At 35.3% G+C, this 22171-nt stretch overlaps 12 protein-coding genes and 8 pseudogenes across 20 annotated transcripts, besides 2 other annotated features; 13 read left to right on the forward strand and 7 right to left on the reverse strand.

Moving 5' to 3' along the window:
* Window positions 1–1961: 1961 nt before the first annotated feature.
* Window positions 1962–2462, forward strand: TVAGG3_0200360 (uncharacterized protein; the record flags this gene model as incomplete). The annotated part of the gene is made up of 1 exon (XM_001308270.1): window positions 1962–2462. The coding sequence occupies one exon, from the start codon at window positions 1962–1964 to the stop codon at window positions 2460–2462; it is 501 nt and encodes a 166-aa protein (XP_001308271.1).
* Window positions 2463–2916: 454 nt separating this feature from the next.
* Window positions 2917–3542, forward strand: TVAGG3_0200370 (uncharacterized protein; the record flags this gene model as incomplete). Its single annotated transcript, XM_051226287.1, has 1 exon — window positions 2917–3542. A coding segment is annotated over one exon (626 nt), but the record flags the coding sequence as incomplete, so codon positions are not given.
* Window positions 3543–3875: 333 nt separating this feature from the next.
* Window positions 3876–4868, forward strand: TVAGG3_0200380 (uncharacterized protein; the record flags this gene model as incomplete). The annotated part of the gene is made up of 1 exon (XM_001308271.1): window positions 3876–4868. The coding sequence occupies one exon, from the start codon at window positions 3876–3878 to the stop codon at window positions 4866–4868; it is 993 nt and encodes a 330-aa protein (XP_001308272.1).
* Window positions 4869–5326: 458 nt separating this feature from the next.
* Window positions 5327–5414: a terminal%2Cinverted (terminal inverted repeat of Maverick-3 transposon ID:TVAGG3_0200390).
* Window positions 5327–22171: part of a mobile genetic element that runs on past the window's edge.
* TVAGG3_0200400 (phage tail repeat-like family) lies at window positions 5604–6422 on the forward strand (the record flags this gene model as incomplete). The annotated part of the gene is made up of 1 exon (XM_051226288.1): window positions 5604–6422. The coding sequence occupies one exon, from the start codon at window positions 5604–5606 to the stop codon at window positions 6420–6422; it is 819 nt and encodes a 272-aa protein (XP_051111274.1).
* On the forward strand, window positions 6562–6924 carry TVAGG3_0200410 (uncharacterized protein; the record flags this gene model as incomplete). Its single annotated transcript, XM_001308272.1, has 1 exon — window positions 6562–6924. One exon carries the CDS (start codon window positions 6562–6564, stop codon window positions 6922–6924), a length of 363 nt encoding a protein of 120 aa, XP_001308273.1.
* TVAGG3_0200420 lies at window positions 7317–8035 on the reverse strand (annotated as a pseudogene). The gene has a single exon. A coding segment is annotated over exon 1 (719 nt).
* TVAGG3_0200430 lies at window positions 8054–9509 on the forward strand (annotated as a pseudogene). The gene has a single exon. A coding segment is annotated over exon 1 (1456 nt).
* TVAGG3_0200440 (uncharacterized protein) lies at window positions 10479–10880 on the forward strand (the record flags this gene model as incomplete). Its single annotated transcript, XM_051226289.1, has 1 exon — window positions 10479–10880. The coding sequence occupies one exon, from the start codon at window positions 10479–10481 to the stop codon at window positions 10878–10880; it is 402 nt and encodes a 133-aa protein (XP_051111275.1).
* Window positions 10900–11052, forward strand: TVAGG3_0200450 (uncharacterized protein; the record flags this gene model as incomplete). Its single annotated transcript, XM_051226290.1, has 1 exon — window positions 10900–11052. The coding sequence occupies one exon, from the start codon at window positions 10900–10902 to the stop codon at window positions 11050–11052; it is 153 nt and encodes a 50-aa protein (XP_051111276.1).
* TVAGG3_0200460 lies at window positions 11697–13295 on the forward strand (annotated as a pseudogene). Its single transcript has one exon. A coding segment is annotated over exon 1 (1599 nt).
* TVAGG3_0200470 lies at window positions 13982–14244 on the forward strand (annotated as a pseudogene). The gene has a single exon. A coding segment is annotated over exon 1 (263 nt).
* On the reverse strand, window positions 14294–14986 carry TVAGG3_0200480 (annotated as a pseudogene). Its single transcript has one exon. A coding segment is annotated over exon 1 (693 nt).
* On the reverse strand, window positions 15019–15602 carry TVAGG3_0200490 (annotated as a pseudogene). Its single transcript has one exon. A coding segment is annotated over exon 1 (584 nt).
* TVAGG3_0200500 (uncharacterized protein) lies at window positions 15645–16019 on the reverse strand (the record flags this gene model as incomplete). Its single annotated transcript, XM_051226291.1, has 1 exon — window positions 15645–16019. One exon carries the CDS (start codon window positions 16017–16019, stop codon window positions 15645–15647), a length of 375 nt encoding a protein of 124 aa, XP_051111277.1.
* Window positions 16289–16885, forward strand: TVAGG3_0200510 (uncharacterized protein; the record flags this gene model as incomplete). The annotated part of the gene is made up of 1 exon (XM_001329030.2): window positions 16289–16885. The coding sequence occupies one exon, from the start codon at window positions 16289–16291 to the stop codon at window positions 16883–16885; it is 597 nt and encodes a 198-aa protein (XP_001329065.2).
* Window positions 16914–17114, reverse strand: TVAGG3_0200520 (uncharacterized protein; the record flags this gene model as incomplete). The annotated part of the gene is made up of 1 exon (XM_051226292.1): window positions 16914–17114. The coding sequence occupies one exon, from the start codon at window positions 17112–17114 to the stop codon at window positions 16914–16916; it is 201 nt and encodes a 66-aa protein (XP_051111278.1).
* TVAGG3_0200530 (organellar and viral DNA polymerase type B) lies at window positions 17773–18538 on the forward strand (the record flags this gene model as incomplete). The annotated part of the gene is made up of 1 exon (XM_051226293.1): window positions 17773–18538. A coding segment is annotated over one exon (766 nt), but the record flags the coding sequence as incomplete, so codon positions are not given.
* TVAGG3_0200540 lies at window positions 19283–19917 on the reverse strand (annotated as a pseudogene). Its single transcript has one exon. A coding segment is annotated over exon 1 (635 nt).
* Window positions 19953–20403, forward strand: TVAGG3_0200550 (annotated as a pseudogene). Its single transcript has one exon. A coding segment is annotated over exon 1 (451 nt).
* On the reverse strand, window positions 21501–21932 carry TVAGG3_0200560 (Poxvirus D5 protein-like family; the record flags this gene model as incomplete). The annotated part of the gene is made up of 1 exon (XM_051226294.1): window positions 21501–21932. One exon carries the CDS (start codon window positions 21930–21932, stop codon window positions 21501–21503), a length of 432 nt encoding a protein of 143 aa, XP_051111280.1.

Raw genomic sequence — 22171 nt, forward strand, 5'->3', positions numbered from 1 at the left:
TAAATCTTTCCAAAAAAATTTTGAATTACAAATTTTAAAACTTAAAACAACATTTTTTGAAGCGAAAAAACGAAATCTAATTTTTTTTGGAAAATTTAGAATAAATAGAGCTCTTTAACTCGTCGAATACAAATTGTTTTCAAGTTTTTTTCGACCGGAAATTGAACTTTTAGAGTTTATACAATAAGATTCACATGAAAAAATACGGGTTTAACAAAGAAATCACCAATATAAAGGTTTTTTAGTAGAACGAGATTGATAAAAACTATGGTATGATAAAAAGACGATATTTTTTTTGGCGGGATAATTGAAGAATATGAATGATTCGAATTACAGACATACTCTAGTCCGAAACTTACTATGGTTCGTGACTTATTTTTGACACAGAATAGCTGTAGACTAAGGCTTACTCTAGATCCAGACTTATTATACAATTAAATTTGCTTTTGGAATAAGACTTAATTTTAGTTACAAACTTATCTTAATATCAGACTTATATTTAGAATCAGACTTACTTTAGTCTAGAACTTACATTTAGAATCAGACTTCCATTTCAAGTCAGACTTACTTTCGTCCGAGACTTACATTTCAAGTCAGACTTACTTTCGTCCGAGACTTACATTTCAAGTCAGACTTACTTTCGTCCGAGACTTACATTTCAAGTCAGACTTACTTTCGTCCGAGACTTACATTTCAAGTCAGACTTACTTTCGTCCGAGACTTACATTTCAAGTCAGACTTACTTTCGTCCGAGACTTACATTTCAAGTCAGACTTACTTTCGTCCGAGACTTACATTTCAAGTCAGACTTACTTTCGTCCGAGACTTACATTTCAAGTCAGACTTACTTTCGTCCGAGACTTACATTTCAAGTCAGACTTACTTTCGTCCGAGACTTACATTTTAAGTCATACTTACATTAATATCAAACTTATATTAACCTACGACTTACTTTTATTCCCAGACATCTTGATCCACACTGACATTGAAAACCACTCATACATCTAAAGCCACTCAAACATCTAGATCCACTACGACATGGAAATCCACTCAAACATAATTTTTGCTCTCTAACTACATTTTTATATGATTTTACAACCTAAATTTTCTTCTTTACCTAAAGATTATTCGCAATATCTGAATATCATTAATTAATTGAGATATTCAAGTTTTGACAGCGGATTTGGAAAGCAGACTTGATGGAGATTTTAAATCTGATGTCAAATCTTGGTTTTGTGCATTATTGGAAGAGAAAAAAGGGTGTTAATTGCAAATCTTAAATATAGGTTTTTACGAAAAATGTAATTAGGGTTAGAATCATAGAAAGATATATCTGTCAGACATTGTTATGTGTGACAGATAATATTGCATCTCATAGACACTGTTGCATCTGTCAGACACTGTTAAATTTCATAGACACTGTTGCATCTGTCAGACACTGTTGCATCTGTCAGACACTGTTGCATCTGTCAGACACTGTTGCATCTGTCAGACACTGTTGCATCTCATAGACACTGTTGCATCTGTCAGACACTGTTGCATCTGTCAGACACTGTTGCATCTGTCAGACACTGTTGCATCTGTCAGACACTGTTGCATCTCATAGACACTGTTGCATCTCATAGACACTGTTGCATCTCATAGACACTGTTGCATCTTTCAGACACTGTTGCATCTCATACACACTATTGCATCTGTCAGACACTGTTGCATCTCATAGACACTGTTGCATCTCATAGACACTGTTGCATCTCATAGACACTGTTGCATCTGTCAGACACTGTTTTATCTCTCGGACACTATTACATTATCTTACTCTATTTCTAATTTTAAATATTTTTCTGTTTTTTGTTTTCATTATTAAATTTATTTTATAAAAATTATTTCTCTTACTTAAATTTTAAATTTCTTCTTAGTTTAATCCTAAAATTTGTTTACTTTTAAAATTGACATTCCGTTTAATGGCCATGGCTCCTTTTGATTATGGATGTATTATTGATCTAAATAAAATCAATAGTACTATTCTTAAGATAATAAATTATTCAAAATATCTCGTTCAGAATAATATAGACCTCGATTTAGAAGATCCAGAATTTAATGATATTCAGGCTGAATGTAAGCGCATTCGTACATGTGATGCTTATAACTACATTACCCTTTTTGTAATACATAACTTAAATTTCGCACCGGCGGTCAATGAAATACTGGACAATTTAGAATTTTACCCTACACCAAATGAATACTTAACTTCAATAGCAGACGAATATAGCAAGGATATGGGTGATGAAGAAGAATATAACTATATTCATGTTTTTCCACAAACATTGAAGGATTTTCTAATTGATACTTTGTTAATGGATGATCTTGACGCTTTTTTATCCAAACTATTTGGTCGCAATATTGGAACAACCATTTTTGGTGATAGAATTAGCATATGCTTTCAATGCAAACAATATCCTTGAATATTTATGTGCAAATACTGAAAAACTATCAAACTTTGACGATAACCAAAAATTTATATATAATGTTCAATGCGGAAAAAAATATTATGTCAATATCCTCAATGTCAAAAAATCATTGATCGCTGGTTTTGAACTGAATTTACTTAAATCCAAGAAAATTCGTATAAGTTCATTCGCATTTGAATGCTATTTAAAATATCAAAATTTTGCGGAAATTATATCTTACATTAATTCATATAAACCAGATGATATTGTTCGATCGAAAGGATTCATGAAGTCTGTTGTCAGGCACGCAGCTAGATTAAAAAATATGGCTGTATTTTTTCAATATGTATCTAAAGATCTTATTGACGATGACAAAGAGCAATTTGTTTCATATATTCTTGATTCACAGGCAGATTTCATTTTCAATGTATATAATCGCATTGCAAGTGGCTATTATTTATCAAAACGCATGATTAATGAAATTCCCCGCGGATATAATGTTCTTAAAATTGCAAACATTGAAGTAATGCATAATTATGACAAAGAATCACGCCAAGTAACTTGGAATATTGGTGCCTCAGATATATGGAATTTCAGTGAGATTCATGAACTCTTTAATTATCTTCCTTTTTTCCTTAAAATAGTTCCATTTAAGGAACAAGAAAATCCTCCCAAATACACAGACTTCTATTTTAAAGACACTGATCCTAGTGATCGTTTAATTCTAGAACTTGATTTTGATCGAAAATATATTGAAGGAAATCGATATAAGGCTTTTACAATAATTATTAACAAAAAAATGAGTCAAGCTGTTATAATAAGGAATAACAAAGATATACCTTATTTAATCGAGGATGTTATTAACAGAGTTCAAATTTCAAAATGTGTAATTCCTTCAAATAAGTTAAGCAAAAAACTGACACGTTATACCAACTTCAATTCACCAATAATTAAGGATATTTATGATTTGCGCTCGTTACTTAAACAATTACCCGGCAAAGTTTATGTCCATCTTTTAGAAGATAAGCTAAAAGATCTTGCAACTTGCAATTCAAAATCAATTCAATGGTCATGCTGGATCCCAGACCTTGTACCTGATTTATTAAGGTTGCAATTGAAAACGAATGTATCCAGACCATCGAACTGGATGCCACGTTTTCGTTTCCTCCGTATATACTTATATTACCCCAGTGTGTTATTAATAACACAGGTTATCCACTGGGATATTACTTCGGGCTGAGCGAAAACTCAAATGCTTACAGAATCTTTTATGAAAGACTAGTTTCATCTGCTACAGATGTTGATATTCAAAATGTCCCGATTTTAAGCGATTTGCACTATTCTCTTGAAAGTTTTTGCAAAAGTAGCCATTTAATTCATTGGCTTTGCGCTTATCATTTTTTAAAAACAATTAAAGATAGTGTAATCATGAGGGGATTGATTCGAGAAGTAATATATGCAGAAGATGAAGCAACGTATAATGTTAGATACGAAACATACTCCGAAATTGTTAATCATTTAAATAAGAATGAATTGGTTGATCCTCTTGATATGGAAAAATGGATCAATCTTGGCAAAGAGGAATTCAAATCCAAAATCGCACGATTTAAGAGAGATGTCAAAATCATGCCTAGCAATCATGCGGAAGGTAATCACGGGAGCTTGAATACCAAAATGAAGGAGATTTCAAGCACAAACAAACTTTTGAAGTTCCAAACAATGATTGAACATATAATGTCGAGATTTAATCAAATTGATGATCCAAAAAATGATAATGTAATGAAACTTTATAGAAAATTGAAAATTTCGGCAATTAAAAATAAAGTCGAACAGCATTGTAAATGCAACTGCAACATGGAAAATGTTTATAAACTATATGGTGTTCATATTCCATGTATTCATAACATCTTAGATGTAAAACCGGCCGATTTAGAAAAACCTAAAGCATTTCATATTGGAAAATTGGAATTCAATAGTTCGAAGAATATTCTAGTTTATGATGATGAAGACAATCCGATAGGAAAGGGTGATCGGAAAAATGAACAATGCAAAATTTCGGCTCGGAAAACATTTACAACCAAAGTTGAGAACGAAATTTACTTGTATGAAGAACAAGTAACTCCAGATATAGGAGTTAAAAGTCTTGTTCAACGCATTTTAAATCTTCCGTCAATTGACAAGGCAACAAGTTTCATGTTTAATCTTGGGATGAACATCGATTATGATACAATTCAGGCAATTCATTATATATCATCATTAAGAAAAACACATCCAGAAGTGATAGATTTGGCATTAAGTAATGCATATCTTCCGGAAGAATCAGATGAATATCAGCAAAACAAAGACATGATTTCAAAAATTATCGAAGAAGTTTTTGATAATAGGCAAAATCGCAACCGAATTTTTAAATCTAGATTTTGATGATAAATTGTGATTTTTAGCTTAAATCGCGATTTTTTAAAAATCGCGAACAGAATTTTTTCGCGATTTATTAATAAATCGCGATTTGAACGATAAATTTCGATTTTTTTAAAAAATCGCGATTCGGGAAAAAATTGCGACTTTTTGAAAAATCGCGAACTTTCAAAAAAATCACGTCCTTAATTTTGGTCTTTTTCGGAGTGATAAGTCGTCCTTTAAGTAATATTTTTTTTCTCGAATTGCTAATTGAAAAATTAAATTCGAGAAAAGAGATTACAATAGTATTGTATGGACTATAATACATTAAAACCAAAAATAATTGTTATAATTTAAATGAAGAAGTAATTTAAAACGATTTTATTTATGATCAAATTTTATATATTTTTTTTGGATCAAATCCATTTTAATAGAATTTATATACTATTCATCTATTAGTAAACACTACCGTATATTATTTTAAAAAAAAAAAAAAAAGGGTAGTGGGGCTTCCAGGCACTTCGTGCCCTCTAGCCCCGAAGATGTTTAGTATAAATGAAGTTTTTATTCGGAAAATTGTTAGTCTTCTGGTGTGAATTCGGAGGACTCTTCTTCTTCCTCCATTGCTTCTGGGAAGAAGCCTTCTTCTGGGTCGAAAACATTATATAATGTGTCGCTTTTCACAAATTATATATGTTTTCATGCTTTGTCACTTTTCTGTCACTTTTCGGGTAAAAACATTTTTATTATTATATATAAATGAATTTTACAAAACCTCCGTTACCGTTCTTTGGAAATAAGAGTAAATGTAAAGATATTATATTGAGAGAACTTAAGAAACTACCGAATGGTCTAACATTTGTAGATTTGTTCGGTGGAAGTTTCTATATATCCCATTTGTGCCATACAATATTCCCAGACTCAAAGATTATATGCAATGACTTCGACAACTATATGGACCGTCTCAAACATATACCAGACACAAACAATATATTGAAAGAGTTAAAAGAAAAGATACCTATAGGTAAGATGGAACGTATACCATTAGATAAGAAAAATATTGTGAGAGAGGTTTTGAAAAAAGCAGAATATATAGACTGGGATAGTATATCTGCTAGACTATTATATAGTGGTTCTATAAGAGTTCATGACATTGAAACACTTATGTCAAAAGTTTTATATCTTAACTATACAAATGTTTTCAAAGAGGACATAGAAAAATATATTGAGGGTATAGAGTTTGTGAGATGTCATTGGACAGAGTTGTATGAAAAATATAAAGACAAGGAAAATGTTTTCTTTATAGTGGACCCGCCGTTCTTTAACACATGGGATTTTCAATACCAAGTAGACTGGACTTTGAGAGACTCTTTAGAAACTTTAGACGTTTTACATAACCATCCATGCTTTTACTTTACATCCGATAAAAGTGGTTTGGAAACTGTTATGAGATGGTTAGAGGACATACATGACTATGAGTTTAGATATGACAAGATAGAATATGAGAGAGGTCCTATAAACTGGAGAAAGTGTCATAACAAAGAAATTTTATTAGTAAGTAAATGTGGTTTGAAATAGGACTACTTGTTTTAGGTTTTTTCCATTGTGTCATTTATTTATTTGACGTGGCAGAAAAGTACAGAGAATATGAAGATGAACCAATGCCTGCAAATGTTCAGTATATGTACTCGTAAGAGATATTTTTATCTAATATTAAATGGACGCACAGAACTTAGCGAATGCACAGCAACCTGGACAACCAAACCCAGAGAATATTCCAAATGAAGTTAGAATACAAACTGCAATGGCAAACTATGGTCAAGTGCCAACAGATGTACAAATGCAAACTGCCATGTCAAATGACGCTGCGTTAGGTTTGCCACCATGGTATGCAAATATGAGATGGAAAGAGTTTTATACAAACCCTGAAGTGGGATATAAACAACTCTATGCAGATGACGCGAACACAGGAGTTGACCCAGAGTATGTTTTCTACCAGAGGAGAAATAGAATGTATGAGCTCCAGTTAAAGAATGCAATGGAACTCAACAGGAAACGTAAGAGACTAGGCGGACATTAGATTTTTACATATAGTAAAATGGGTTTCTTTGGAAGAATAGGAAACTTCTTTCGAAATGTTGGAAGAGGTATATGGAATGGAATAAAATCTGTCGGAAGAGGAATTTGGAACGGAGTCAAAAATATTGGTAAAAGAGTAGGTCAGTTTGTTGGTATATATACCTAAAGACCCTGAACCAGAAGAACAAGCTCCTGTTATACAACAGCCTGAACCTGCACCACAGTCTAGTTGGCAACCAAATCCAACACCTCAACCGTATTAAAATTATATTTTTACCGTTCGATAGTAGTTGTATATGAAACTAAGTTCTAAGTAAAACGCGTGGTATAATGGAATTATTCTCTTTCTTCCATCTGTAGTAAACCATACTTGAAAGTCTGAAATACTTCCACTCGGCGGTTCATATAGCTTTGTAGGTTTTTCGTAAAAGTCATTTGCCAAGCATAAAAAAGAGTTTTGTGCACCAGAAAATGAAGCATGAACTATAATAGCATCTGAGTCGAAAACATTTTCATATGTTCCATTAGGGTTTCGACTTCATAAAAGTTCGGGTGTACTGGATATTCTGCAGGCTGATTTAACATCCTCAAAATCTATACCATGCCAAGTTGTTATATTTTGTAGAAATATAAACGTCTTCTCCAAGGTCTTCTATTCTATTGATTTTAACAGTTGCATTTTTCCTGTCATATATAATATCGAGATGGTACTCTCCTTCGTCAATGTTGTACTGTTTTGCATATTCGAGATAGATATCGTTTATTTTTTCTTGAAAAGCTTGAAGAGTTGTTTCTAAGTTTACAAGCAAACTAACTTGTAAAAGTTTTCCCTGTTCAAATTTCTCATACGTATGTTTTTCTTTGTTATAGTATCGAACTTCAAAAGCGACCGTAAATGGGAAACCATGTATGGCTTCTGAAATGAACTTCATTCTACGAAAGCCAATAGCTTTTGTGACGGATGGGTCTCTTAACCATCTTAGTGGGTAGTCAAAACGATAGCCTTCATGCTTTACGGTCTCTGTCTCAAACTTTTGACCGACGTTAGTAAAAAGTTCATCTAATGGTTTAGTTGTAGCAACTCTTGAATTTTCTTTTTCTATTGAAAGCATATTTTATCTAGAATAAAAATGTCGAAAGAAACAGCGTCTATGAGAGAAATACAACACAACCGACAACTCATTTTGCAAGCTCTAAATAAGAACACAACAAACTTTTCAAACTATTCTAAGATATCTGAGTCATTGAAAGAAGGAAACTTAAAACTGACATTAAACCCATTGACAGACGAGTTTCTGTTTCAAGACAGTAAGAACCATACTGTTTGTATAAATCCAACAAAAGGAACTTTAAACGAGAAACCTATAGATGAACTTCTTTTGAAAGCAGATGTTGACAACAAAGCTGACAAAGAGTATGTCATTGAAAAAGTTCAAGAAGAACATGACAGAGCAGATGCAACATATGCAACGAAAGAGGATGTTGACAACAAAGCTGACAAAGAGTATGTTAACGATGAGTTAGCATGTGTGGCTAGTGCGTTAGTGAAGAAGGCAGATAAGGAATATGTGGATGAAAAAGACAATGAAATTATAAAAAGCGTTGAATGGTACCATGAACGGACATCGAAGATTTTAGAAGGTAAAGCCAATACAGGGTGGGTTTCAGGATGTTTAGACCTTAAAGCGGATAAGAACCATACACATACCATTGCAAATATTACAAACTTACAAGAAAAGTTAGATGGCAAAGCTGACAAGAACCATACACATACCATTGCAAATATTACAAACTTACAAGAAACCTTAAACAGGAAAAGTGACGTTGGACATACACATACATCTTCTGAAATAACAGACTTAAACGTTAGCCTTGAAAAGAAGGCAGATAAGAACCATACACACGATTTCTTCGCAACTGTTGGTATAGAAAATATTGAAGGAACGGTTGAAGAAACTGGTGGGGATGTATTAGATTGGAAACCTCCTAACTTTCCACAAGGTTTAACATCGGAAGAAGACATAACAACGATGAGATACATTAGATGTAGAAATGTCTATGTCATGGAGGATGAAAACAAAGTTAAATTCACTGCTCAAGATTTATATGATAAAAAAGCTGACAAAACAGAGCTTCAAACATTAAAGACAGAAATACTTCAAACCATTTACCCAGTTGGTTCTATTTACACGTCAATGAACTCTACCAGACCAGAAGTAGTACTTGGTTTTGGAACTTGGACTCAAATACTCGAAAGTTTTTTGTATTGTGCACACACTCCAAAGAAAACAGGTGGAAGTAAAACGATATCTGTCGACAACTTGCCACCACATAGTCATTCTGGTACAACAAACTTTTCTGGCGACCATAGCCACTCATTAAGAGACCACCCATTATACAAATCAGAGTATGAAGCTGGCTATGACGTTTTATCTCCAGATTTATAACGCATTCAGCAAAAAAAGACTTTTCGACAAACTGAACCAGGAGGAAACCACCAACATACTTTACAACAACATCTACAGGACTAGGTAAAAAATACATGCCACCTTACATGAAGTTTGTGCATGGTATAGAATTGCTTAGTCGTCATTTTCAACTTCTTTAGCATATTCGTCAGGAGTTGTCTTATATTTGTTAGGAACTGTCTTTGAAAGTATACCACCTTGAACTTTGACAAGTTTGAAACGAGGTCTGACAATAGTAGTTTTATCTTCTGCTTGCAGTGTGTACATTTTGCCATGTTTGCCTAAAACTTCATAATATTCTCTTGTATACTTTCTTCTATTTTTACGAACACGAATGCGAGTACCTGTCGAGTTCCATTGTTGTCATAGTCAATAGTATTTTCATATGGGTCGCGTTTAGGTATTTCTATTTTTACTTTGTCACCTTTCTTAAGTTTGAAGCCTGGCATTCTTTCTTGTTTTCTCTTTTGACTAAACTATTAAATATATAGTCTTTCTCTAAGTCGGGGTTGTTTTTCATTTCTTCGGGGGAGTGGTTTCCCAAACCTTTTTGTTTACGGCTATTGTAAATATTTAAAACTTGTCTCATCTTTGCCATGGAGAAATGTCTATATTTGTCGTCATATGACATTTCATCTACCTCACCACCTTGTGGTTGGTTTAAGTCTCTTAAGATTTTTATACAACTGTCAATGACACCAAGAGCAGAATGGTTTTGGTCGACAATGAAATATTGGTTTACATTTTTTGAACGCAGATAGTTTTTAATATCGTCTGATTTGAAAGAACTTTCACAGTCAGATGTCAGTTTTGTTGGATGGTATTTGTCAACGATATTGTCAAAGCAGTTTTCACATCTAAAATATTTTTGGACTGTAATGGTATGGCTTCACAGTATCTTGTGTTTTGACCGACAAATATTAGCCAATATGGTGGTCCATCTTCTCTATACCTCGGAATGTTTTCCAAGATATCCATAAACCAAGCATTTGGTGTTGAACTAAAGATTTTTATCATGAGTGCTTTCTTTGTCGCTTTAGAAACATAGGGGTCCTTGTTTGAATTCGTCATTTTTAACCCATAAGAAATGGGTTTATTTGGCGCATTAGCAGGAGTCGCATCTAGATTTTTGCCCGCAGTGGGAACACTAGCCAGAGGTGCATTTGGAATTGGAAGGAAGATTTTGAGTACTTTAGGTATACTGAAAGAGAAAGCACAACCTATTATACAAACCGTACAGAAAGGTTGGGATGTAGCACGAGATGCAGCAAATCTTATTCCAAATCCTGAAACAAGAGGAAAAGTTCAAGGATGGATGGACAATGTAGGAAGACAAGCAGGAAACTACTATAACAAAGCAAATGACTACTATAACCAAGCAGGGCACTACATGGACCAAGGTGAAAGATTCTTTAACAGAGGATATAACCATGCACAACAGTGGGTAAACAACAACCAACCTCAACCGCCTCAAACGTGGGGAATGTAAAATTTTTTACTGAGATGAAATGAACAATACAGCATTGAGACAAATGGGTTCAAGATGGATTTGTCGACTTCCAGCAGTTACACAACCACGTGTTTGTCAAGTTCTTCCTATACCTCAGGAAGTTTTAGACCGACTTAAAAAACAACAACCAGTTGAAAACAAACCAAACTAAAATTTTTTACTGAGATGAAATGACCGAAGAAGTTGAAACGGTAGATTTGACACCACAAACAAAAAAGTTCAGAACCATTGTCAAAACCTGTCAAAGAACTTACAGATGAAGAGAAAAATTCAATAATAGAAAGTGCCAGGTCTGGAAATACAAACCCTAACTACAAAGTCACTTTTCATAGAAATGGAACGGCTAGTATCTCAAAAAAGAAACAGACTCTCACAAATAAAATATTGAAGTCTGAAGGAGCTTTCGAGACAACAGATGGAAAAGTTTACTTCACTGACCAACAGTTCATTATAGAACATCTCATTGACTTAGAGTCGAAATATTCTAAACTTTACAACAAACAAAAAAGTTGAAAGGAAAACAAAAACAAATGGCATATGATATTTATGAAGATGTTGACGACACAACTGTTCCTGCAAGTGAGGTAAAGTCAAGGAACCAAAAGTGACGAAAACGATAGAAGAAGAAAAACCAAAAACTGAAGATAAACCAAAACCAAAGTTAGTTTCCAAACTAAACCAAGTCAACCTTCATTAGCTGGTATGGGTTGGCGTCAAAGACTTATGGCAGCAGGTGGTTATGTAAAGTAAAGAAAAAAAATATTTTTTATTTTTATAAAAATGCCCCCATATAGAATGGATAGAAGGTCTGCTAGAATAAAAGCAGAGTTAGAAAGATATGGTTGGAAAAGTTTCGAAGAAGTTTAAATATAGGAAGGGAAAGACCCAATAAAAGTCTATGACAAACTGGTCTGGTCTTCGCTACGAAGATGGACTTAGAAACCGCGCGCGCCAATTATCCAAACAGACTAGAGAGGTTAGAAGAGAAACGTCTTTATGGACATGCCTTTCGATGTTTCTGAGCCTCAAGTTGAAGGACACGACGGCTTTGCCAGATTCTACTGGAAACATGACGAACAATTGCATCCTTTGAGAAGGAAAAAAGGGAAGGTGAAGACAAACATGCTCCCATGGAAAGAACAAGATATGCATATGAGAAGTATCGTGAAGTTAGAAGTCAAATTACATCTGGTCGAACCTTTACAGTAAACTTTGACGAAGGAAAGAACAAAGAAGGCTTCATGGGTGTACTTGCTGCAATTCAAGACGGAAATAAGAAAGGATACAATCTCAGACTAACCGTAACAGATTTGGACGGTCACATTTACTATGCACATGGCAATGTCACAACAGCCGCACAACTTCTTGACGCTTTCAAGACTACAAAGAGAGAACAAATGGTTGACTCCGACTCAGACATTTTGAATGCAATTGAAGGAATTGCAAGTGTCAAGTTCGAATGGTACCAACCTAACCCTCAAGCAGTCAGACAACATGCTGGATACTTCCCCTTCAGAAATAAGTCTGACATTGACTTGACAAGGTATGGAATTTACAATTCAATCGAAACAATTGTCAATGAACCTTGTATTCTTACATGTCTCAGGAACTCTGGTCTTGTTACAGATGAGAAGATGAAGTATCTTGAGTCATGTGTGAAACAAGGTACATTCTCAGAGGTCAATTGTCAAAAATTGCACCGTTGGCAAATGTGAATATCCGAGTCAACATTCCGACTGAGAAAGGTTCTTCACATGACGACTATGTTGTTGACAAAGACTTACCATGGTTGAAGATTGTAATTGTCCACAACCACTTCATGTTGAACGAAAGTCTTACAAACCCATTGTTCGGAAAAGGCAAGTGCAACATTGTCAGAGCTGTAAACATTCTTTTCGAGAAAGGTTTGTTGGAACCAATTCCAGATGACAAGCTGACAGAAACTTTTGTACCAAAAGACGAAACAAACTTTTCATGTTAGCAAGACCAAAAGTTGTTCCAGACAAAGTTCTAGTACAAAAGAAGTACACAATTCCCAAGGAGTTGGATTGTTCGGATACCAACCTGAACCAGAAGAACTTCCAATGAGGTTGCAAGAACTTCAAGATGCTATAAACAAACTTCCATTGAGACATCCAATTGACGTCAAATTGTATTGGAGAGCATCTGAGTTAGGTCAGAAGGTTTTATATGAAACAGGTTGCTTCGACGATGTTTATGAGATAACAGGAGAAGTTTCTCAGAAGATAAGAGACTCACTTGAATTTCCACAAACTGGACCAATTGGTTGCGACAAGTTCGACTCAGATGAAAAGATATACTATGTCGACCTTAACGCTGCGTACATGAGGTTTGTCCAATATATTCCACTGGAATTCCAAACGAAGATGGTGAGTTCCTGGGAAGGAACTATACAGTTGGAAAAGTCATACAACAACTGTATGATATTAGGAAAGCTTCAAACCCCAAACTTGCAATGACACTCAAATTGCTTATGAATTCGACATGGGGATATTCCATTAAGAAACCTCAAAAGATGAAGAGTAAACACTATGAGAAGGTCGACAACTTTGTTGAAAGGTTTTCTCCTTTTGTTTTGAAGTACGAATTCACTCAAGGTCAAAGTGGCTTAGTAACCACATTAAAACCTATTGTCGAACATTGGTCCTATCCTCAGTTCGCAAAGGCAGTCCTTGACAACTACAACAAATTCTTCTCCGAAGTCAAATCCAAAGTTGTGGTTTACTATGAGAACATTGACGCACTCATGACGAACGAAGAAGGGTACAACAAACTCATTGAAATGGGCATGGTCGGTGAAAAGATGGGTCAATTCAAATTGGACAAAATTTTCACCGAAGTTCATGTAATATCGAAAAGGAAGTACTGGGGTGTTAAAGAAGATGGTGAAATAGTTAAACATTGCATGAAATAAAAAATTTTTATTCGAATTTGAATCGGACAGGTCGAGTTACACCATTCTTGGTCTCAAACTCATATATAACCTGTTTGTCTGTATTTTCGTCGACTATGGCACGAGACACGAACATTGACCAAACGGACAAAAAGTGTCATTTCCGATGGTCACGCAGCCAATCGCATTCGAGCACTTCGAAGAAGCCTTACGTTCCAAGGGAGAGGGTGTCTGGTGCAAGGGAGAGGTCATGAACTCTACGAGCAGTACATCCTCAATGCCTGGGAGGACAAATCGTCCTTGGATTGGCAATTCTACCAACTCCTCTGGGACGACCTCCTACGCAACTGGGATGACGAAAGAGTCCAATTCAGAGGTCAGGAACTACTTGTCCAAATTATCCTTAATTTAAGCCGCTTACGCAACTAAAAACTTAAATTTACTCGGGGTTTCCCCCTAAAATAAAATTTTTTTACTCTTAGAACCACTCGAGGTTCTCCTTACGGTTGTTGAGCTTGTCACCGTCAATGTGTCTGACCTTCGTCTTCTTGTTGGATTTGGAACCCATTGAATTGCGACAAGCTTGCCCATGGAGATTGAACCGATTCCGAAGGGTAAGGTTCAAGTGTCCCAAGTTGTTGAGGACTGGGGTAAGAACCTTGCCGTCTCCTGTTGCGGATTTGGTATGGGTAGGGTTGGGAAATTTCGTAAGTGTCATCGGCAACAAGGGTTGCCCAAACTTCCTCTTCTTCGTGTTTCTCTTCTTCCTCTTTCTTCTCTTCTTCGTGTTTCTCTTCTTCCTCGACAATTCCTTCTTCAATTCTGTGTTCACGAATTACGGTGTTGCATTTCTGTCCTTTCCGAGTACCTTCCAGATGGCGTCTATCTCTTCGAAGAAACGGTAGATGAGTCTGGCAAGGTCTCGGTTCTCTCTCGCGTAAATGCGCAAGGTTTCCGTCAAATCATTCAGGCATTTCTCATTGGAAGCTTGGTTCATGAGGACATCGGCTTTGAGCTTGGTCATCTCTTCCATAAGACTACTTTGGAGAGTCTTAACGGTGTTTGTCAGATGAGCTTTCAAATTCAAAATTTGAATTTGAACTGGGCGCTTGTCTGGCAACATTGAAAGGACATCTGCCATTGTGTTCGGCTTCGGTGCTTGTTCGGACATCGAAAAAATGAAGTGGTTTGAGAATGACGGTTTTACTTCAAAAAGCTTGTTATGACAGTTATGTCATACAACAAGTTTAAAATAATATCTTGTTCTTCTTCTGAACGTTTGTTGTCTCTTCCGATAAAAGTTTCGAACATGAGAACCAAAAAACGTTTTTTGAGATTGCGGAAGAGTTCAGGCAAACGTTCATATTCTGGATATGTTGGGAGCAGTTCAAAACATCTGAGCTGACTTTCGGACAAAATTGGGACAATGTCAGAAAATTCATCTTTGGTCGGACTGCTTGAAGGTAAGTCCCTTACATGTAAGTAGCTCTGGTAAAGTCTTCTCATTTCTGCTAACTTTGGAGTATAGCTTCGTAGTTTAGAAGTTTTAATTTTAATTGTCTTATTCCACTCTTTACTTCTAAACGGTAACTATCCATGAGGTCAAGAGTAGCTTTGGTAGCTTTAAGTGGAGCTATCTGTTCCTTGACTTCTGCAATTTTGGTTGCAATTGTGGTTTGAGCTCCTTCAAGTTCGCCGTCTATGTCGTTCTCAACGCCTTCAACCATGGCTTGAAACTCTTCATCGGTCCATTGAGATTGGTGTGGGACGAATTTAACTTGCTTCATTCAAAAAATGAAAAAAAATGTTTTTACTCTAAACGTTAAGGTTTACTGAACTGGTTGGATGTCGCCTTCACAGGTTATGTAGAACGGCTGACCCGAGAAGTGAAGGAGAGACTGAATTGCCAATTTCATATGGGGTAGGGGGTTCTCCTTGTTTGGTATTTTTATCCAAGGACGTTTGTTTAGGAACTTAACAAGAGCTTCTCTTTTGGCGTCCTTTATGCCATCGTAGGCTGTCCCGTCTGGTATTTGAATTGGAATTCCAGTCGAAGTCTCGAGCTGAAGTGTAGACCTTCCAGAAATAGTGGTGAACTTGACCTTGGGCTTCATTACCCTGCGCAAGTACTGCTTAACAACTTCATTTATCTCTATAAGGTAAACTGCCTCGTCAAATCCTTCTGGCATTCCGAGTCCTTCCATCCGACAGGAAAATATTTTCCCGACAACTGGAAAAAATTTTCCGGACAAAGGGAAAAATTTTTCCCGACGACAGGAAGAACTCTTCCAGTTGTCCGTCCGTAAACCATTCAAATTTTCGAAAATTGAGAACTTTTTGGTCGAACTTCAGAAAAAGTTTTTCCTTCCGACAGAAAAAGTTTTTCCTTCCGACAGAAAAAGTTTTTCCTTCCGACAGAAAAAGTTCTTCCTTCCGACAGGAAAAGTTTTTCCTTCCGACAGGACACAAACGAATGTCCGACGTTCCTCTTCCTGAACGCCTTCCAAAGCCAGAAGAACCGAAAGCTGCAGAACCACAACAGTCTCCTCAGCAACCTCAGTTCCAGCAAGTCCCTCCACCAAATTACTACCAATTTCCACCTCAAGGTTACTACCAATTTCCACTACAAGGCTTCCCGAACTACCCTCCTCCTCAGCCTATGCCTTACTTCCCCAACCCTTGGTTGTTCCAGCAAGCTCCACCCCAGCAATTCCAATTCCAATCTCAGTCCAAGAGAGACCAAGACTTCGAAGAAGGTCTGAACCGCTTACGCAAAGAGTATGCTACAGCTCCAATGGAAGACGACAGGCTTTCAGTCTCTTCCCTCAAATCGACCGATTCGACTCGTACCACAGATTCGGTTCGTGACCGTGAAGACTACCTCAAGCAGTCTGAGAGACTCTTCATCCTACAATCATTTACAACTGGAGCTCTCAAGAACATGCGCAATTACGAAGGTCAGACACCAGCTGGAGACCGCAAAACAGACGTACTCGCAAGAGCAGTCCAACTGGTCAAGACAAAGACTGAGATAGTCGACTTCATTCTTGCAGCTTGCCCATACAAGTAAAAAAATAAACAATTACGAGTTAAACTTTTTATTCTTTCTTTTCTGAGTTGTTTAGAGCTGGTTTCTCTTGTAGGAACCTTTCGTACTCTTCCATGGTCATGTAATTGCGAATTTGGTACGCAATTCCAGGTTCGTTGTTTTTGAACCTTACGTATGTAACGCTTCCATCCTCCTCAGGGAAGTAAGCTGCTAACATCTGACCAAGTTTTCTCGGTGACTCGGAGCTCATAAAAATGTCACTTTTTAAACGTTAAGTTTTTAGTCTTATTTTACCCTTTGTTTACCCTTTGTTTGTCAAGGTAGTATTGGAGTGCAATTTCTCCAAATTCTCTGTGTCGGAGTTCTTCAGCATTTTCCAAGGTGTACCTGGAGAACTCAAAGAAGTTGTCAAGAACATACTGCCATGCTGCTCTTCTGAGTTCGTCGGTATTTTGGAAGTGTTGCACCTTCGAGTCTTCGGACATGAAAAAAATAACACTTTTTCTATTAAACCGTTTTGGCATTTCTCATGAGTGAGTATAGTTCTGCCGAACCATTGGAAGAGAAGAAGTACCCTTGCTGGCAAAAGACAAAAATAGTTGCCTTAGTTGTCATTGCAATTGTACTCGTAATTGAATTCATTGTACTTCTCTTCACGTACATAAAACTCAGCAATGGTATTTGCTTTAAGAAGCTACCATCTTACTAAGACTAAACACTTAGATTTTTCAAGCTTGACTTTTTACAATTTGAATTTTGTTGCTGAATTCAGCAAAAATAATGTTTAGGTGAAGAGGTGAGATTTCACCTCTTTTTTCACCTGTTTTTTCACCCTCTTGAATTTTCCCGAAATAAAAAATAAAGTTGGTTTTTTTAAAAAAATATTTTTTTATTTTTATTGTAAGAACATGTTAGCAACAACAGCACCAAACTCGTTAGTCATGAACCCAACTTCTATGTTAGTAGAGATGAAAAGCTTCATTCCTTCTTCATATACTTTCGAAACAGAAATCCAGAAGATAAAGCAAGAACTTTTAACAAATAATTTAGACTGTAGTGCGAAAGATGAAACAAATGAACAGTATCTTTATGAAATGCAGGACATTATTGACCATTTACCCAAATTGCCTGAAATCCAACAACAAAAGCTTACTATTCCAGAATTCGACGAAATTGAAGTCAAAGCAACTGACTCAGTAGAAATAAAGAAGTTCATACGAAAGGTAAACTATGAGTTTCTTGGATTTCATTGCAACCACAAAGTCATGGACAAAGATTGCGATATGGTATATAAGAACATCTCTGACATATACAAATCTGGGGAGTTTAAGACCTACGACAACTTTGTTTCGTTAGTTGCAAAATGTGTATGGCAGATAAGAGATAAAGATAGAAGAGGTAAGGTATGGAACGAACAAATAAAACCCGCAACTTTTGAGTTAAAGAGAGCAATTGACGCCTTAGTCATACTAGCAGGTAAGGTTTCAGAATATAACGCAAAAATGAACCCACAATGTTCTAAATGTAAAGCAGCAATGAGGAAATATAACTACTCCGTCAAAGAGATAGAACGTATGCGAAACGACTATGCTGACTTAAAGAAAGAAGCAGAGAAACCAGCAGAAGATAAAATGGACATGTTAGCATTTCTGAACAAAAACTATCCAACAGCAGAAGATTTCCTTCTTTCAGATGTCAAGAAGAAGTATAAAGAAACCTTCGGCATAGTTAAAACATTCGATGTACTAAAAGAAGAAATAGAAGCTACGAAATTGTTTAGGATTTCAAATATACATCATACAATTCATGTAAAACGCTTATAAAATAACAGGTGAAAAAAGAGGTGAAAAAAGAGGTGAAATCTCACCTCTTCACCTAAACATTATTTTTATTGAATTCAGCAACAAAATTCTGAGTAAAATAATTTTTAGGGCTTGTGTCAAACCGTTGAGTTTTCACAAAATTTAAAAAATAACGTTTACCATGTGAAACGCTTATAAAATAACTGAGGTGAAAAAAAGAGGTGAAAAAAGAGGTGAAATCTCACCTCTTCACCTAAACATTATTTTTATTGAATTCCGTATGAAATTTCATGAATTTCCTCATATGCTTGCTTCCCTCGGAAAATCGTGAAGAACAGCGAGTAATGAAAAAACCTGGTCGCCAAAACTCTTTATTTTTTACGCTTGACTTTTTACAATTTGAACTTTGTTCGCGTAGATGTGAATTCTGAAAGAAGTATGAGGGTCTTGTATGACTTTGTACTTCTCCCATAGTTCATGTCTGTCAAACTTACCTGCCATGGACTCTTTCATAAGTTCCATGAAATCGTCTTCGGACAATCCAGGGAAAAGTATAATGTCAGTAAGTATTCTTTTAACATCCTTACTTAAACTCTTTGCTGTCTGTACACATATTACGACTGAGATGTTAAAGTGTCTGAGCTTCTTAAGAATTCGACACATATCTTGTTCTCTGTTCTTTAACAAAGGATGAGAAGCAAAGTCATCTAAGATAAGAAGACATCTATGAGGGTACGTTTCCAATCGTAAGATTGCAATTTCTTCGAAATGTATTCTATCTCTTTCTGTTTGTTTCTGAAGTGTTTCTTCTCTAATATTCTCTGCATTTCCTCATTTGGGTCTTTAAACTTCGAATTTATATACTCATTTATAGCATTATACTTCAAAACTCTTCTTTGGTACTTCTTTATCCAATCTAACAACTCAGTATCCTTTATACATACTAACTTAGACTTCTTTATAATATCTTTGAACGAATTGACGGTTTGGTCAAATTGACCAGAAGTACTACAAATAACAACTAACTCATAGAATGGGTTTTCTCATCTAGTTCTTGTTGTTGTGCAGCCATTTTAAGATAAGTGAAAGTCTTACCCGACCCAGGTGGTGCGATTAGACCTGTTATACCATTCTGAGCAAATAAGAACTTTTCATGTATGGGTTTTATCTGAGCATTTTCTAACTTCCTCTTGTTCTTGTTTAAAACATTCTCAAATTTCTTGTCAATGTCAGCAAACTTTTTTCTAACATATTTTTAGAAAAATTAAAATTTTTATCTTTTGAAAATGTCTAGCGATTTCGCTATCTATATTCGAGACAAACTTTTCGACAGCAAAAATCTGTCGACCATAAAATCTTACATAGTGTAAACAAGAAAGGTGAATTTGTTCTAAAGTTCTGTTTCTGGGAATATGACAAGAACCATAAAACATTAAGCAGAGAAGTCTTTAAGTTTGTCAATGACAGACTTGTTGACAGAGATGACGCCGATTGGAAAGATGAAGTCCAACAAAAGTTCTTAGAATGCAAAGAAGACACATGCGCTGTTCTTGAAGATGAAATAGGAACAGAATAGAAGAGCTATTAAAGGACAAAGAACTTTTACATAAATATGGTTGCGCCAAATTTGACATAACTCCACCAGAGAAGAAGAAGAAGAGAAAAGAAAGAAAAGAAAGTAGAAGAAGAGAAAAAAGAACCTGAACAGTTCCAGAGAAAAAGAAATTTGACATGTAAAAATAAAATTTTATTTTTAGAACATTTCTGGGTCAATGTCAATGTTCTCTTCCTCTTTAGGAGTAAACACTGGCTTAGACTCTAAAATCTTTTTACCCAATTTACCTTGAACTTCAACTATCTTAGACTCATAATATTCATAGTCGTCTGCTTTCTTTGGTTCATAAGGTATAACAAGTTTGTATGCTTTGCCTTCTTTAAGGTTTGAAAACCTTCTGTCAAAACTTTCTTTGACTGCTAACAAACCTTCTATGTCTAAGTCTTCAAATTTCGCACCATTTTTAGTCACAATAGCAAACTTAACTGGTTCGATGTTCCAAACTTTGCTGAATGAAGACTTTTCAAAATGGTAGAAGTAAACATTCAAATAAGCGAATGGGTCTAGTTCTTCTTTGACTTCTGTCATGTACTTGTTGACTGAAATATATTTCGTCATCTTTTCTATCGGATAAAAAAATATTTTTTATAAAAAACGTTTTAAAATGGTATGCCATATAGCTTCTTGAATTTGTTAAGAAGTATTTGAACGTATTTTCCATCTGTATCTCTAGCGTTTACATAAGCATAGTCCGCCTTAGTAAAATATACTTGTAATTTTCTATAGTTTACACCGGTATAAAAGTAGAAAGAGTCTTGTTCTTCGCTATAGTAGTAAAACTCAAACGTATGCTTACCATAGTCTGTAATTTCAATTGCTTCATCTTCTAGTTCGTCGACAAATTCGAATACTATATCTCCAAATTTGCCTCTGTTCTTATTGTTTTCAGAACGAGTAACCCAACGTAAGTTCTCAAGTCTATTGTCGTTTCTTATACGGTTTATATGGTCTACAAAAGGTAAATTGTTAGGGTTCGGTATAAAATGAGTTGCAATGACAACATGTTTAAAATAGCGTTTCCCACTCATCCTCATAATAGCATATCCTTTATTTCCCTCCCATCCGCTTAAAACTCTTTTTGTCTCTTTGTTTCTGACTTCAAATGACTCACAACAGTGAATTTCATATTTCTCATCTAACAAACAAGTTTCCCAACGGTCTTTTCCAACAAACTCAGCGTACATTTCAAATAAAATAAAAAAAATATTTTTTTTTAAATTTACTCATAAAAATTTTTCTTTGTATATACACCATTCTGAACATCTAAAAGACTTTTGACATTTGCCAAGAATGTACGTTTAGAAGCTGCCATATAACCATATTCTTGACAATACTGTTTATACGAGTCGTACAATGACCTTTCATCTAAACACTCAAAGTTAGTCTCATCTATAAACAGTTCATATACACTCTTGTTTGCTTCTAACAATGTTTGTCTCTCTTCGGTATGTGGAATTTGTCTTGGATTGAACTTTGAAATATCTAATGTCATGAAATATGAGAACAAGTGGTTGTAAAAGTTAGGTGTCAAAGTTTCTGCTAAGTCGTCAAAATATTCTGTATCTTGCATATGAGAATCTGACGTTCTGACAACTACATATCTTCTGTCAGAACTTTCTAACTTCATCGGAACAACATTGTTTGAAACCATAATGAAGTTTGCAACATTTTCACAAACTCTTTGGTCTTTATATTTTCTTTCAACAACTCCAACTTTGTCTGTTATAAGACTCTTCAAAGCATCTGAGTTTAAAACCTTTTGTTGTATCTATACTTTGAAGTTCGTTACATACTATAAGTTTCATATTCTCTATTGAAGAGTTAAATTTACCGCAGATGTTTTCTAAGTTTGTCATATTCGGATTCGAATAGCCCTCTAACAGTTTGCAC

The sequence above is a fragment of the Trichomonas vaginalis genome, chromosome IV (assembly GCF_026262505.1).
Source record: "Trichomonas vaginalis G3 chromosome IV, whole genome shotgun sequence".
Classification (NCBI taxonomy): domain Eukaryota; phylum Parabasalia; order Trichomonadida; family Trichomonadidae; genus Trichomonas; species Trichomonas vaginalis.